Genomic DNA, 17,518 nt, shown 5'->3' with positions numbered 1-17,518 from the left:
TAGTCTCACTAGAGCGCATCGAGTGCAAGGTAGCCAAATCAAGGAAGCAAAAGAAGATCAACTTCAAAGATCGGGGGAGCACAAAAGAAGTATATTTAAGAAATGAAGACGCATCTCAACCAAAACACAACAATGGGGCTCAATCCGACAAGTAAGGTTGTTGATTTAGAATTCATATATTCTTTCCTTACGTAGGATTGAGTATAGAGTTTGTAACCCAAACTCGATCAAGTCCTTGTGTAGGCCACCAACAGGAGTGTATGTGTGTAAGTCCTTGTGTAGGCCTCTGATGTGAGTGTACGTTTGTTAAGTCCTTGAGTAAGCATCTAATTAGAGTGTACGTTTGTCAAGTCCTTGTGTAGGCCTTCGACGGGATTATACGTGCGTATGTCTCCATGGGAGCTTTTGACGGGAGTATACATTTGAAAAGGTTAGAAGTAAACCTATTGAAAACCATCGAAATAGTGAAATCTGGTACACTCGAGGAGAGTGTGTCCACTAGGAGTGGAGTAGGCAAGTAGCCGAACCACTATATATCCTTATGTTGCGATTGTGATGTGTGCACATTTCTATTCATGCTTATAAGTTTAATTGGTTGAATTATATGAATGCTTAAATGGATTGTATGCTAACCATTTAATTGATTGTGTACACACACATACACAAAATATCTCTCTCGCACATAGACTAGTGGCTCGACTTATTGTATCATTTGTAGTTTATACAATTGGACCCACTTGGCTTGGAAGCCTAAGTGTCAATTGCTTTTAATTGGTGCATACAGCCCCCCCCACCCCGGACTTAGCCGTAATTCTAAGTTCCGCTCACCTTCTGTGTGCCGTGGTAGACAATCCACGTAATTTCAATGGAAAGTTGAGGAGAAAAAACATAATTTGACATGATTTGATTGGTCACTGGACATGTGCTACCCATGGATTGTCTAGAGCAATAGTAAAACTTGTAATTTTACTAGAAATTAGGGGCAAATGGTCATCTGACACCAAGTGGAAATTGGATTCTTGCTGGTGCTCAGAATTACCCAAATCTTGATGCACTTCAACCCAAGGATTTGCACATAATATTTTAGAAGCTTGGTTGACCTTTGCTAGCAGATTTCTACTTCTTACGCTCACATCTACACATACCACTTGCTCTATTGCAGTCCTGGTGCTCCATAGCAATTTCTAATTGGTTAAATCGTGCTAACGGATTTTGACTTTCCATTAGCGTACAATAGTCATTTTCACCATTTTTTTTATATGTTCAGATGGTTCTAGAGAGGCCTTGGGTCAAGTTGGATTGGGTTAGGGGTTGTTTGGTAGGCTTTCAAGGGTAAAAGGGAGCATAAACAGGGTATTTGGTTGTAGGTTTCCTAAGGGTTTTGGGTTCAGGTTGCTTTTAGTTTTTCGCTTAGTTTCATTTACTTGGTCATCAGGGTGGGGTGTTTATAGATACCCTTCTTTAAGAGGTTGTAGGCGATTTAATGCCAATGTGATGGACACCCCACCATCCTAGCTAGGCTTAAAAGTAGTTCAATTGACTGAGACTCAAGTGTTGGTGTTAGCAGATCGTATGGTGAACAGATAACTCGCATACACTTGAAGGTGATGGGATTGCGGCAATCGCCCGTGCACTTGACGACCTTATGGGGATCTAACTACGGCCTATCCATCTTGATCGATATCTACTTCGAGAATGTCAACCCTTGAAGGTCAGCCCTTAAACTTTTTTATTTTCCTTTATTGAATTTTCTCTAATTTATTCTAAATTTTCCTAATTTTTTCCAAAATTTTCTGGGATTTTCTTTATTTTTTGAACTTTTTCTAATTTTTTTTTGAATCTTCCCTTATTTTTCTGACTTTTCCTAAAGTTTTTCTAATATTTTCTAATTTCATTTAATTTTCTTGTTTTTTCCTAATTTTTCCTAATATTTATTTTATTTCCTAATTTCTTCAAGCTTTCTTGTTTTTTCCCCAATTTTTCTAATCATTCCTTGATTTATTTTTTTTATTTTCTAATTTTTCTTATTTTGAATTTTTCTCTAATTTTTCTGAATTTTCTAATATTTATGTTTTTTTTATTTTCCTGAATTTTTAATTCTCCTTTGTTTTTTTTTAAAAAAAAATTCTCTAAAAATTTTCTTTCCTTCCTCCTTTTATAAAAAAATCTAATGTATATTATTTCTTTATATATTCACACACACATAAATATATATAATATGATTATTATTATTATTTTGTTTTTTATTTAGGACCTACAACATGGTTAAACTGTCACACAACCAAACTACATGTGCATTGTCCCATTCAAAGCCCATCATGCATCGCCCATCCTTTATGCAAATTGGTCCAATCAGAACCATTGAACTCAATCTAGGCCCTCCTTCCAATAATTTGGTGCTGTCTTAATGAAAGATTATTCAAATCGGGTTAATTTGTTTGAATGAATCTGATCGGCTTCAATTTTCTTCCTCATCTATTGCGCATACCTAACATGTTGTAGTTGTTAGGCTATCTTACAAGCTGATCATGTCTTGCCATGGGGAGTTCTCATGAGCTTCATCCAGCTGATCAGGACCATCCAGGTGGTCTTGTGATGCGTAAGGCATCGAGGGGCCATGGCATGTAGGCCTTCCTAGGGTGGTCAATCATGCTTTCATTCCTGAGGATGCCAGAGCGCACTTGTCTCATCATGCTTCAGTGAACATGGCAGCTCTGAAGCTTCAGTTTAAGGGAAATTGGCTCAAGTTGAATGACTAGCAAAACCAGCCACACCTAGCCACGTCTATGATATTGGACTGCTCTCTGTTTGGCCCCTTACTTTTTGTGCGAATGGGCTCGATAAGTAACGGCTCGATTACCTCTTTGCTAGACAGATGGAGGGTGGAGATGCACACGTTTCAAGTACCCTTCAGGTGCCTATAGATGTGCTGATTCAAACGGGTATTCCTATCATGGGTGCCACCTTTCCTTATGAGGAAGAGATGGTCGTGTCCAATGAGGAGTCCTTCATGGGCTTGCTGCATTTCACCCCTCCTGCCAAGGAGTTTGACATGCATAATGTGAAGTTGTGGTGGCTTCATCATACTTTTGCCCACATAGTTTCCACCTCCTAGGAGGTGGGACAGAAGGCTCATGCCCTTCTTTTGTACACACTAGGAGCCACTATTCCTCTTTCTTGTGGCCGATCACAATTCCCAATTCAATACAACTTAGGCTTTGTATTGCTCGCTCACTTGTTCGTCAGCCTAGACAAGGTGAGCCAAGCCCAGTATTTCTGTCATCGGTTTTTACCCACTTATCGAGGTATCACCACTTCTCTTTGCCTTTTTCCTTTTAACATAACCACTCTTGCTCCCCCTAATAGCTTTAAATTTCGCATGTGTGCGTTTATGACCATTTTCCCCAATGTGTTCCTTGGCTTAAGAGCCCAACACCCCTTTTCCGGATGCAGCCATAGCGAAATAATCAAGTCAGGACCCCGACCCAGTCCGAGGTGGTGTGACGATTGTAGATCGACAACCTTTTTGCCAAGGACCTGAGTGGCTTCTTAAACTTTGATAATTTCCTATACTTTTTTTTTCACCCTTGCTTATGCATGTTGATCATATTTGTAGTTTTTCCTATGCCCCTATTGTGCCTCTCCTACTTTCGCCACACCGGTGGCCCTTGCTACTTTCGATTTCTCCCTTCACTATGCAATCCTCGAGGCATTGAAGGCATACAAGTGGTACCTTAGAGAGCTATTGTCCTAGCAGCTGACTGGAGAGTCAAGGGTCCTTTTAGCACTTCCCCGAGAGCCGAGGAATTGGGATGACATGCCGCGTGGGGTTTCTGTGGGCTGCATTGGCTGGGTTGGATGTTCATGAGTTGGTTGTGCCCAAGAGGGACTATGCGGTGTGGTATGCTCATTATGTTTTGGGCCACAATTTACCTCTTGCTTTGGATCTCTAGGGCTTCTGATTTAACAATGGGCACATACTGGGCTCCTCACCTCAATGATTATGACAAGGAGTGATCTATTGTTTCTGCTTTGCTTTGATTTATTTCTCCTTTCCTTTACACAAATTGACCCTATGGGACTTACAATAGACATTTCTTTTCTTTGTGCCTATGAATGCATTGTTATTGTGGCTTGAATGTCTCGTCTTAACTTGTTCATGCATACAATGGGTCCCAGATCCTCCAAATTCCTCATCTAGCCATTCATATGGTGGTCCAAACAGCTAGTGTAAATTCAATTTTCACTAGCTTCCCAGGTTACCTCGAGATCAGGGGTAGTGGAAATTGCATTTCTGTTGGTTTCTCTGTGTCGTTTTTGTACTTCCTGTCTCCCTCCTACATCTATTGTAGTGAATGAGAATGTTGTAGCAGGTAGCAGAAATTGGATTTATGCTTCTTGGCTTCCTCTTCAATCCAACAAGCTCTGCCATTTTTCCTCACCTCGTCTACCCTCTTCTCCAAATACCTTCCTTTCAATCTCCCCATTGCTCCCATTTTCATGGCTTCCAGCGACGATCCTCATTTCAACGACTGGAGTAGTGGCATTTTTGGCATTTTCACCCTTCATTTTTTATGATCTTCTATCTCTTTTTGATGAGTTCGCGGACAAAGAGGCAACATTCTTTAATGAGATCGTGACGGTGCTTATAAGTGTCGATCCATTGGTAATGGGCGGCTCATTCATTGGATCCTGGTCATCCTCTTTGGTAGTTGAGGGCATGCCTATCTGTGTTAACCGACTCCGTCCTTACTGTGCTTGCTCAGAGCGTCTATCTCAATGGATTGACAGTCTTGAAGAGTGTGAGCTAGACATGTTGGAGGACTTTGGGTTTCAAGAGGTTTTGCAGTTGTACCATGTGACACTAGTTTGGTGGATGCTTGGCACCATCATGTACCATTTGCTTCTCGTGTTGAACATTTTGCGTTCAACCGGGTGGAACTTGGTCTGTCTTTGGAGGAGCCCTGTTGAGCTACCTCCCTAGTGTGATTTTGCATTTCCCACAACTCGAATGGTTTGTTTGAAGGACTTGCAGCAATTCTTCAGCATATAGGCAGTGCTACCATCTACTGACCATCTTATTGGGGCCTTGTTGTTTTCTATAGAGATGTTGTATGACAACTTCTCAATTGCTCGTGACGCTCCAAGGCCCACTTGGTTCACTTCTTTCCATAATGCCTTGATGTTCTATATACCAACAGAGTCGTTGTTTTCGGGCTAGTGACAATCTTCAGTTATGGACCTATGAGAGGTGCTTTAATTGGTCTGGTGTTGCCATAGTGTTGCCTCCATCATCTTGGTTGAGACTTTCTATTATTTAACCGCATGGTCTTCTAGTTAGACCCAAGTTCTCTGCGGATGTTGTACTTTCCTGCAGGTCTTTTCTATCTTTCTAGTATTCCCTTTTTTACTCAACCCTTGCCTTTGTCATGCTAATGCAAGCCCTTTGCAACTTTGGTTGTGGGAGTATTTGGGCATAACACATGTATTCTCTTGGCCCTATACCCACCATTCTGACATTTTGCATGTGATGTTGTCAGTTCTCCCCTAAATAGTAAAGGCCAGTGAAGAGCTCTATTTGCATTGGTTTTTGGAGTTCTAGAGTTGGGCCGTGTGATGGGAAGCCTCATGGCTGCAAAGGCTCCCAATGATTTGCTTTTCGAATCGGATGCCACTACTCTTGGTCAAGCTCTAGGGGTCCTACAATCCAATCTTGTTTATTCGTCTAGTTCAAGTACCTTTTAGGATGCCCCTTGCTTTGCTTAGGTGTGGCCGTGTGGGTCACTTGACTTCCTCAGTGTTGTTGTCATTTACACAGGTAGGTCTGAGAGATATGGGTGGTGTGTCTCAACAACTTAACGCTTGGATACAAGCGATAGGAGCATTCTTCTGCTACAAAGGCATATTATCGCTAGATCGCAATGCAGGCCCTTGTGTGCGACCTTCCGAGTTAGCAGCCTTTGCATGACATTGTACATAGTGATGGCACAAATACCCCAATGGTATCTTCTTTGAGTATGGCAGTTGTTGTTGATTCCATTGATCCTTCAGGAGGATGTCCTTCCTTTCATCCTAACTTTCTAGTGTCAACCTACAGGCACTTGATTTCTGAGATATCCTGGCTGAATCATCTTTGTGATAGGCGAACGAGACATTTGTTCCTTGGAGTAGGAAGTTTGTAGCCTTTGATCGATTCATTCCTTCTACTAGGGCAAGCTTCAGCACTTGTGAGAGGAGAACGAGAGACTTAGCCGGAAGATTAAGGAGTTTGAACTCAAGTAGAGGGATTTTCTTTGCTTACTGAAGAGGTGGAGTTGTCAGGCATTCCTAAGAAACACCAACACATTTTGTGATAACTCGTGAGGAGGGATCTATTTTATTTTTGTTTGTACACATAGCCGTGTATTTGTTTTTATATGTGTAACTTTTTGTACTTTAATGATTAGATACAACAATAAAGAGAAACGAAAAAAAAAAACTATTTATAAAAATTTTGTGCCTTGTTTGTTTGAACAATTTTTGGGTATGTTGTTGCTTGGGAATATGGGAATCAAACACTTTGACTGATTTTGTTTCCATATCCTTTCTAGCATCTCCCATTTTCTTGCCTTACATTTTGTTTCCATGCCCTTTCTAGCATCACAACGAAATAAATTGCTTTGGCTCATATGTGAAGAATAGGCAAAGGTTGAAGCTTCTTGCTTGTCTTTATCTCCTTCGGACGGCTAGAAAAAATCATACAGGGAAGCATTTCCTGGTATGTTATTAGTTCTACTAAATTCATGCCCTTCAGAAGTGTTGTAAGGTAGATTGTTGAATAAGGCCCATTGGGCCCATTCACGTTTTTATTATTATAAATTAGAGTAGAGGGCTAAGGTTTCAATACACCCTAAGCATCTCATAATCTTGTTATCTCTCTCTCTCTCTCTCTCTCTCTCTCTCTCTCTCACACACACACACACACACACACATTGTGTCTCTCTTCCATCTTTCTTCTCCTTTCTTTTTCTCACTATAGCTTCTCATAGGCCGTCATGATTAGCACCATATAGCCATTTAACATGGTATCAGAGCCTAAGTGCTCCTAGGGTTTCTTCTTCTTTTTTATTTTCTTGTTTTCCCTTCACTTTTTTTTTTCTTATTCTTCTTTGATCCTTTTTTGAAAGATTTTTTCAAAAGGACTTGCTAATTTTTTTGTTACCTTAGTCAGGATTTGCTGAAAATTTTCTATTGAAGTAGATTTTTGTGTTGCCTTGGGCAGTGTTTGCTGGGATTTTCCCATTAAAGCAGATTTTTGTGTTGCTTTGGCTAGGGTCTATTGGATTTTTCTTGTTGAAGCAGATTTTTGTATTGCTTTGGAAAGGGTATGCTGATTTTTCTATTATGGCATATTTTTGGGTATTTTTTGTTTCCCTTCCTAATCATCGATAGTTCCCTTCTTTCCTTCCTATTTCTTTTTCTTCTTCGTTCTTTCCTTCTTCTTCCTCTTTAACTCTATGAGTTTTCTTATTTTAATCTTTCACAACAAGCGGTGCTTCCCTTCTCTCCCTTCCTAATGTTCAACAGTTCCTTCACTTCTTATGTTAGAGAAGAATTTCTTTCTTTCTTAGGTTTGATTATATTAGCCCTTGTTCCAACCTAGGGCTCATTAGGATACTCCAGCTTGAGGGAGAGTGTTGAAAGGGTTGATTATTGAATAAGGCCCATAGAGCCCATTCATAAGTTCATGTAATAAGGTCCATTCACCTTTTTTCTATTATAAATAAGAGTAGAGGGCTATGATTTCAATGCATCCTAAGCAACTCATATTCTTACACACACACACACACACTCTCTCTCTCTCTCTCATTGTTTCTCTAGTCCATCTTTCTTTTCCTTCTTTTTCTCATTGTCGCTTCTTATAGGCCCTCAAGACTAGCACCAAGTAGCCATTTAACAAGAAGCAATGTTGCTAGTGCACTGTTTTATACACCCTATTTGTCAATCACGCGAGTCCTTATGTCATGTAGTCGGTTCAACCCTTAGAAGCTAAAGACCGAAGACATAAGTGAAGCTAGAGCATTAAAGAGAAAAGAACAGGTAAATATGGTGCCTTGCTGACTCTAACCCTTAACCCAAAATAAAAAACCTTTGAACCTTTAAGTGATCCTTAACCTCATAGGCAAAGCTTGTTGATCATCCCTTAGCCATAGGAGTCTAAAACTGCCTTTAGAGGTCGAAACGGCCAAAATCAAGGACAAAAAGAAAATAAATTATCCTAAAATTTTCAATCCATGGATAGACCATTTTGACAAGTCGAAGGTCAAGTTCAACTGGTTGAAAATGAATGTCGACAGGTTGAAAGTGGCAAAAACTAGACAACAAGAAAAATCATGTGCCACTAAATATTTTGATAGGTCAAAGGTTAAGTTTGACCGGTCGAAAATGAGGGTCGACAGATCAAAAGTGGCAAAATTTGGACAGTGAAAAATACCATGTGTGACTGAATATTTCGACAGATTAAAGCCTCGGGTCAGCAAGCTAATGTCTAGCCGTTTCTGCCCGTTTTATGACCATTGGAACTCAATTCCTTTATATAGAAGAATATCTAGTCTTCGAGCAATCTGAAGGGTCTTTGGTTTAATAGAAGCTTAGGTTATTTCATGATCATATACATCATCCCAAGCCTCTAATACAATAAGTTCTAAGTTATCTTCCTTAAGATTAACACTCTAATGAGGATTCCAACCTCCACCTTGAAGATGTGCTTGAACTCCACCATTTTCTAGAGATTAGACTCAACCTCTATAGAAATATCATTGTCTAAATCCTCTAAAAGACTCATCAAGTAGAATCCCTTAGGCTTTACAACTTCCCATTAGTTATAGGAGATTCTACCTAACCTCCCATCACCTTGGTCACCACATTGAAGCATCACATGTAAGGTCTTTGATCTTGGAGCTGAAGCCTTGGAAAAGCATTGGCATCATGATCATGGGAGCAAAGGGGAGATGATTAAAGCACAAGAAAGCATCGATTAAGCAACTCGAGAAGGCACTAAAAAGGGGCTCAATCAAACAAGTTGTCATATATAAGAGTCTATATGCACTCCTTCCTTGTGTAGGATTGAGTGTTAGAACTTGAATTGCCAAACTCAACTAGGTTCTTGTGTAGGGTCTTGGCTCTTGTGTAGGGCCTAAATCTAGGTTTTGTGTAAGGCCTAAATCAAACTCCTTGTGTAGGCCAACGGATACGGGTGCGTATGTGTTAGTTTCCAAGAGAGATTCCAATGGGAGTAAACATAGGTCCATGGATTAGGAACAAGATTGTTGGCTAGCCGATAGAAAACCAACTAAAGTCTCTTGATGGAGCCTTCGATGGGAGTGTAAGCTAAGGTCCTTGTGTAGGGCTGTAAAGGTTAGAGGTGAACCAGATTTAAAAACTCCAATAGTAAAATCCGGTACACTCATGGGTTGAGTACGTCCGCTGGGAGAGGAGTAGGGAAACCGAATTACTATACATGCTTATATTTAGGATTGTTATTTAAGCACTTGTTTAATTATGCTTATGTGGTAAATATTTAATTATATGTATGCATGATTAGAAGAATGCTAGGATTTAATAGCTAGTACCTCCCACGCACACATGTACACTATAATGTTATAGACTAGTTGCTTAATTACCACATCATTTATAGTCTATGTGATTGGACCATCTAATGGCTTGGAAGCCTTAGAGCTAATTGTAGTGCTTAGGTTAATTTGCATATTAGTTTAAGTAGGCAATTTATTTTAAGAATGCATAATTTTAAATTAGTCATAATCGACATGGCCATCATTCCTTAGCTCTGCCAAGCTTTTGTGCATAGCCCGTGGGCCCTCCATATTCAATTTCAAATGTCATTAGTCCTTTAAACAATTTGATTGCCACAAATCCATGATATTCACAATTGGGTAAAAGAAAGGCACTGAAAATCCATGCCTAATCTAGAAATGTTCATTCAAGGATGTAAAAAGCTTGGTATAGAGTCTAATATGTCTTACTAATGTTCATTCAGTCCAACAATGTCTCTGGATTTGCATCTTAAAAGAAGTTTAGACAATATACAAAATACAATTCCTTCAACCCCAAATAGCTTGGACAAGGCGTTCATGATGACAACAACGACAACAACAACAATGATAATGATAGTAATGATGATGAATGGAATATACTTATTTACATATGTAATTTATCAAAAAGAGATGGTTCTAGGGCTATCTCCAAATATAGGAAAATGAAGTCAAATAACACATGCTCAAGAAAATATAATGATGTAGACACAAGCGCATTCAAGGTGTACCAACGAAGAAAGCGCCAACCACAAGTGTTGTCCTTGTGGATAGGCGACTATTGAGGAGCTGAAGACCTTTCATATGTGATTGGACATATAGAAGACCCCACTCAGGGAAGACACATGTGAAAGAAGATTGGAGAAAGAAGACCGAGCGCCCAAACTTTCCTGTACTTATGTTATTTGCGTGTTTTTGACTTAGTTAGGGGTCTTTTAGTAATTTTATGTCTTTATTTGCTTATTCTAGGGGTATTTTAGTAATTTTATGTCTTTATTTGCTTATTTAAGTGGGCTAAGGCCCTAAATTCGAATTTTAACTATTGATTAATGAAAAGCAAACCCTTTGGTTGCCTCCTTCATCTCTTCTCTCTAATGGTGCTTCTTCTCTCCCCTTGATCTTCTTCTTCTAATTTCTTCTTGTGCCCCTCCAACTTCTTCAAGGTAATAATTTTCTTCCTTTTATTTTTCAGTTTTGGCTAATCCTTCTTCGATCAAAATCTTGAGAACCGATCTAAACCCTAAATCCCCAAATTCTCAAATCCCTAATCCGAGAAACTTCTTGGTTCTTCGGACTAGTGATCTTCATTGATCGATTGGGTGTGACCATGCAAGATCGGAAGGTCTCATCCCTCGCCGGATCCAACCTAAGTAGTAATTGAATTCCATAATCCATGGTTGTAGTGATGGCCCGCTCCATTGCATGTTTTCTTTATGACTTTCTCAGTTATGATGATTACTGTTAGAATTTTAGATCATTTATTCCTTTTATTTCCGCTGTTTAATTATCTCCATGAGCATGCATCATAATTAGGGTTGTCCTGCGTCATATAAACAACTTAAGAAAGCATGCTAGTAAAAGAAACATAAAAAATGAACAAGCAGATCGAACTCTATCATGGAAACCTTGCTTTAAAATAGGATTTATTTAGTAAAATGTCTCTCTTTCCCAACAAAGAAATAGGAAGAAGTCATAATAAGCATTATACCTTTTGTGTGCCATATCTTCTAATCTTTGATTGAAGAGCAGAACTCCCCTCTCCTTCACATTCTCCACCCATAATGCCTTCCTTTCTCAAATCTAGAGCGCACACCTCCCCATTCAACGTCCTTTCATCCAGACCTACCATATTTGAATTCTTATGGGAGCTTGTTAGATTGCTAGGAGCATCCACTCTAGTAGATGAAAGCCTATGAGAACTAGATCTTATGCATGATTTTTCATCGAAAGTGGAGGTAGGATTTTTATCAGAAAGCACATCCTTATCAGACCTCATACCAAATGCTTCCTGTTCCTGAAGCATGCAAGATCAACGATGACATTAGAGACGGTAAGCATCGAAGTCAGATGTGTCAATCTGCAAAAAGACATTTACCACTAAAGTATAACCAAATAATCAGAAATATGAAAAATGTGAATGTTGGGGAGTCAATTGATGCACATGTTTCAAGCAAATAGTGATCATTAATCATTTTTCAAGTGAGAAATGGTTACGGTCACAAGTGTTCTCACTGGTTCAGTGTTAGAAGCATCTCTGTTGGTTCTCTCTCTCGTAGGGTTTTCACCATTGCTCTGATCATCTCCAATGGAGATTTCAGAATCCACTGAAACTTCTGGCTGTGTACTCCTGAAATAAACTTGAACCATTAGGTTTGACAAGAAAAAAATCTGGGTACAGGTTTCATAAATTCGTTAGTGAATAAACCATCAAAACAGAGAGTAGGCTTTTCTTTCTCTTGATAAGAGAGTGCATAGACAACGAACATTCAGGACAAGGACTCACCAACAAATTCTAGGGTGCACTAGGAAACTACCAGTTCCCAAGGCTGACACGATATGTGGACCTCATACATATCTATGATTATGGGGTGGAATATACAGGAAAATGGAGTGGAATGGCAGGAGTTATGGTGGGTGCAGGTAGTAAGAAAAGACTTGATGATGTATGGTCCAACTGAAATTATGGCCCTTGATAGACTCGACTAGCAGAAAAGGATTCATGTAGCGTATCCCAAATAGTTGGGATGAGTCCTGGATGGTGATGATGAAAACAGGAAAATGAAAGCCCACATAATGTGGGTTGTGTTTTCCAAACCCCTGAATCAAAGCACACCTTGTTGCCTTGGAATTTGGAAGCTCTGCCAACCAAGATTTGCGGTACATATAAAGAGACTTTAATTGACAATATATGGGAATTGGGGAACCATTCCCCAGTTCCTGCACTGAGGCCACCTTAGGTCCTTCCCTCAAACTCTCTTGGATCACAAGAAATGATCCTATCCCGAACCCAAAGGGTGGAATTTCCTCCACATTTGCAGGATTGTGGTTAAAGGACAGGGATAATGCATAGAATAGCAAACAAAAGTTTTGATCATGAATGAAGAAATAGGAAATAAAATAACTTGCATCAACCTGTAAGTGACACAATACTACAGAGTCAGCCAGACAGGAAAGAAAACCAGCTTTACATTTTCTGAACTATCCTTTGGGACCAAACAATGGAAAAAGAGGTCTGCAGAAACTAATTATCATCAAGCAAACCAAGTGATAGCATAACTAAAATGTCTGAGCCAATGGTAGATAAACAGTAAATGAATTATGACTAGTCTTTGATCAAAACAACTTATATTTGACCATAGAAGGTACTGCCACACTGGAAGGTCCCAAACAAGGGGACTGGAACCCTCTACAACACCTACCAAGTTTTTGGGGCTCACCATGTTGTATATGTGAAATCCACTCCGTCTATCAGGTTATCTACACAAAATTAGGCCGGAGGCCAAAAACCAGCTAGATCCACTACTCATATGGACCACACTACATGGAATGATAGGGATAGGATGCCAACCATAGGTTCTTGTGTGGGACCACAAAAGTGTACATCTTTCATTAAGCCCCTTAATTAGGTGTACCTCACCAGGATGAAGGGAAGATACAAAATCAGCCTGATACAAAATTCAGGTAGGCCACACTGCATGAACTTAACAGTTTTGGGAGCTATTTTACACTGTTCCCATTGGTGTGGCCCATATGAGTTTCTAATTGAGCTTATCTTATGTGTGTACGGTCCATATAATGATCACTACCTGATGGATGGATTTTACATATAGAAAATGGTGGAACCCACAGAGCTTGGATTTTTTACATTCTTCGTAGAACAGGAGTTGTAGACAATTCTGGTCCCAAACAAGGTTTGCATAACTGACAAATGCAGGTTAGTTAAAATACTTGTTCACCTTGTAATCACTCCACAAATTTTGCTAAGAAATTGATAGATTTTCATGTGGTTACCTCATTGTTCCACCTGTTTGCCGGACAGAAGATTGGAAAGAACGTGATAAGTTTTGCATCCAAGGATGCAATAGTAATGTGCTTGCATCTGGTCTCTGCTTAGCATCCTGAGATATGCTTCTTGAATGTTAAACCATGCAATTAAATGGTTAATAATATGTTACCAAATGCATGAAGTGGGCAAACAATCAGCAGACATGAAAATGCAAAGCAAAAACTATGATAGAAAAGGCTTAAAGTTTAAATGTTAAAATAAAGTCAAGCAACAAAGAAAAGAAGGGAATGAAATTAAAAAATACTAACTGACATTTCTACTACCTTCTTAAAGCACTGATGCAGAAAATCTCTAACGTCAGGTGACAGGTTAGCAGGTATTGGAGGCACCTCATCCTGAGTACCACAATATCTGACTTTAGACTAAAACAAAACCAAAAGGAATAAACTCATGTTTATGAACTTAATAGGTTTCTGACAACTGAAGATGTCAAAAAGTGATACAGCTTCTGCATATAAAACTACCACATACTATCTGAACATCACTCCAAAGAACAGAAATAATGACAAACAACTTAAACAAGAAAAAATGGGAAAAAGGAACAAAAACAGAATCCAAAAAGACAAAAGCCCCTAGTAGCATCACTTATTGAAGAAATCAAGCACCATGTTGTGAATCAAATGACCACAATTAAAGTGATATCCATGGAAAAGATTGACTAAAAAACCTTAACAATCCGGTAAAGGGCTGCATAATGCGGGAGGTCATGGTAAGGAGGGAAACATGTGAGAAGCTCTATCACGGTGCAGCCCACACTCCAAATGTCTGACGCAGCACATGACCCTGACAGGTCAATCACCTGCAACCAGATAAATAAGCTCCCCTGCGAGACTTTCCATATCGTTGCTCCATAATAAATATTGTGCATACTGAAACAGATATAGCTGTAGACAAGGAACTAATGGAAAGTTGTTGACAAGCTCTAAAACAGTTATACCAGCACAAATTCATTTTTCATGCCATTTAAAGATTTGTAAATATTTTTTCTAAAATATTAATAACCTGAAAGACTTGAATCCTATTGACCATTCTTAATATACCACAGCTAAATTTTATCTGATACCCATCCGCAAAGGTGTATACAAACAAAGGGCATGTCTTGAGTTTATAACTCACACCAACTCTTCCTTGAAGGAAGATGCCAGATAAGCAAGAGAATAAATTAGATTGCATAGATTACTTTTATGGCATTATTGAATTCTTTAGTAGTCAATTAACCATCCATTGGAAAAGTTCAGGTCTGATGGTAAGGATGATAACAAACCATGCAGTGTTTAAAGAACCCTCTTCTTAAGATACAAAAAACCCCACTGGTTAAAAACCTGACACACAAGTTGCCAAAATTACCAAGGAAACCAAGTTCTAAAACTTGGTAGGTCAACTCAAGTCAACTCAACCTGGCTAGATTTTAAGCCAAATTTCATGGAAACTGACTGAATAGAGTGACTTGGTCAAGTCTCGACAAGACTTGCTGAGTTGGCTTGAAAACTCGGCCGACTTGGCGCGACTTGACCAAGTCATTCACCGGACAGGGTATCATTTTGAATTAAAATAAATGCAGGAGGGCTGAGATTTGAACCCTCAACCTCAAATAAGAGTATCATGCCACACCACCAATGGGCCAAATCTTACAAGTTGCTTTCATTTGGCCATTTAAAATACTTGTCTCTGTTTTAAATACTCATTGTTATCTTAAATATCACTTAATTAAATCTGGAGTCAAATCAAATAAAGACTCGGTCGAGTCTTTGAGTCCACATAACTGGGCTGGATATTGAATTGAGTCTAGTTTTCCAGGTTTTAAACTATGAGGGAAATATGAACAAGATATTCAAGTTTTTTTATTTTATTTTATTTTATTTTATAAAGGCAACCATAATGCTCCTGTTGTTATCAACCATTACACAGGCTTGAACTCCCTTCAACTCAAATTGCAGCAGAGATTTACCACCACATTTTGCAAAGAAAACGTCATGATTGATCATTTTCTGAGCTTTTAAATAAAAATAGACACACTTAATTTCCATATATACAGTCTATAATGATATTCAATGTGTTAGTCAAACCTTCTAATTACATTATTCAACCAATTTCAACTGCATTTAAAATTACTAATATCAATACACCTTCATGTAAGGTTTACAATGGGACATTAATAGATAATAATTGTTTCCTTGGAAACATCACTCTTCACAGAGTTGCATCTGGTGAAGCCCACCATTGACATCGGCCGCTAATTAATTGTGGTAACCTACATTCCAAATTTGAAAATATCTACTCTTTGACTCATCACAATATATAAGTCATGTTCAAGATTAATTTCTATTCATATGTGGCTTGGGGAAACTATGGCCATGTTTGGATACCAAGGATTCCATGCCAAACAATGGAAAAGGAAAAGGGTTTTCCTTCGACGTGACCATTTCTTTTGTTTGGATTGAAAAGGAAAAGATGGATTCCACAAAGCAATTAATACAATTTTCCATAATTTGATTCTTAGCACAAGAAACTAGGTTGATTACTGTGAGAGGAATATGATATTTCCACTTACTATCCAAGCAAGAACTCTAAACTTGGAATCCATGTTGCAATAATGCTCATGGAGATCATGAATAGAAAATTATTATTTTACTTTCCTTGGATTCCACATATCCAAACATGCTCTTAAGAGTAATTCCAAAGGAAAAGAATTTATAAGCATGAGCAAATCAGGGTCTTAACATGTGAAATGTGCATGTAATAAGAGGGTCATGCCTTATGAGGGGTCCCATGCTAGAGTGCGCAGTCACGTGGAATATCTTGTGAGAAGCCTAAGCATTAAGATTTCCCAACCGTCCAGCTAATTACAGCTACCAGCGTGTAATGGTGCTATCGCCACAGTAATTTTAGAACCATAGGAAAGTAGCACCAGGTTGTTGCACATTCCAAATTTTAGACCTTGCACTCAAAATCCAAAGACGTGGAAGGGCCTTGTGGGATGAGGGGTTTCAAACAAGTCACAGGAATAAATGGAAAGAAAAAGAAAAAGTTTGTGAAGAGAAAATAAGCTCTCATGTTGCAGAGTAACATAATTTATAGTCTAGCCTGCAAAATCAATTATAGTCCATGACAATAGAGCCTTGCAACATTGTTAACAGGTCTAAACAAAGGATCCACTGATTTCTATAATGCTTTCTCCAATAAGGTAGTTTTAACACATGAATAATGAATTAGATACAAACAAATTTCAGCATCATCTTAAAGGTCAAACTTCCATTTCTAAGAAGGCTTTATAAACTATGCTATCCATCAATCTGGGATTTAGCCAAATCATTATTGATATGATCAAACAATATTTTGAGACTACCTCGGGGGCCATCCAATATGGTGTTCCAGCAACAAAAGTTGTATTAACACCTGACCCATTTAGTTTTGTTGCAACTCCAAAATCAGTAAGTTTAACAAGACCCTGAAAATATCATAGTTCAAAATCTTTAATTCAGGTCAATTGTCACACAAGATAAATAAATGGACGTTATTAAAAAAGCAAAAAGGACTGACCTAGAATGCACAAATGCAAAGAACTACTTCTAAGAACATGGTGCACTATAGGTGTTATGGTCTCCAAATAGTCCTACTCCTATATCAAGGAGCAAAAGCAAAAGGTCAATTTCATTTGTTCAGTATGTCAAACAACCTAATACTGGTGACTCAAAGGAATGCCTTTTGGAACCTACAACCATTATAGAACTTCCCTCTAATTCTCCCACATGTACCCGGCCTACTAGCAGGCTTGGAATTATGGTACATAAATCCCATCTTATCTGGTCAGTATCAATTGTTTTGGTTACTTATCACAGCTCTGATGTGGCAATGCCTTATT

At 38.7% G+C, this 17,518-nt stretch overlaps 1 protein-coding gene across 1 annotated transcript in view; it reads right to left on the bottom strand.

The window, feature by feature from the left end:
• The window catches only part of LOC131249587 (MAP3K epsilon protein kinase 1-like), a 62,825-nt gene that overhangs the window by 23,846 nt on the left and 21,461 nt on the right, over positions 1-17,518 (bottom strand). Inside the window, 6 exon segments of the mRNA XM_058250386.1 lie at positions 11,299-11,604; positions 11,823-11,937; positions 13,602-13,708; positions 13,920-13,991; positions 14,324-14,455; positions 17,003-17,104. Coding sequence (XP_058106369.1) covers positions 11,299-11,604; positions 11,823-11,937; positions 13,602-13,708; positions 13,920-13,991; positions 14,324-14,455; positions 17,003-17,104 — 834 coding nt within the window.

The sequence above is a fragment of the Magnolia sinica genome, chromosome 6, assembly GCF_029962835.1.
Source record: "Magnolia sinica isolate HGM2019 chromosome 6, MsV1, whole genome shotgun sequence".
NCBI classification, from domain to species: domain Eukaryota; kingdom Viridiplantae; phylum Streptophyta; class Magnoliopsida; order Magnoliales; family Magnoliaceae; genus Magnolia; species Magnolia sinica.
The sequence above is the reverse complement of the archived record's forward strand: the minus strand, read 5'-3'. Positions and strand labels throughout refer to the sequence as shown.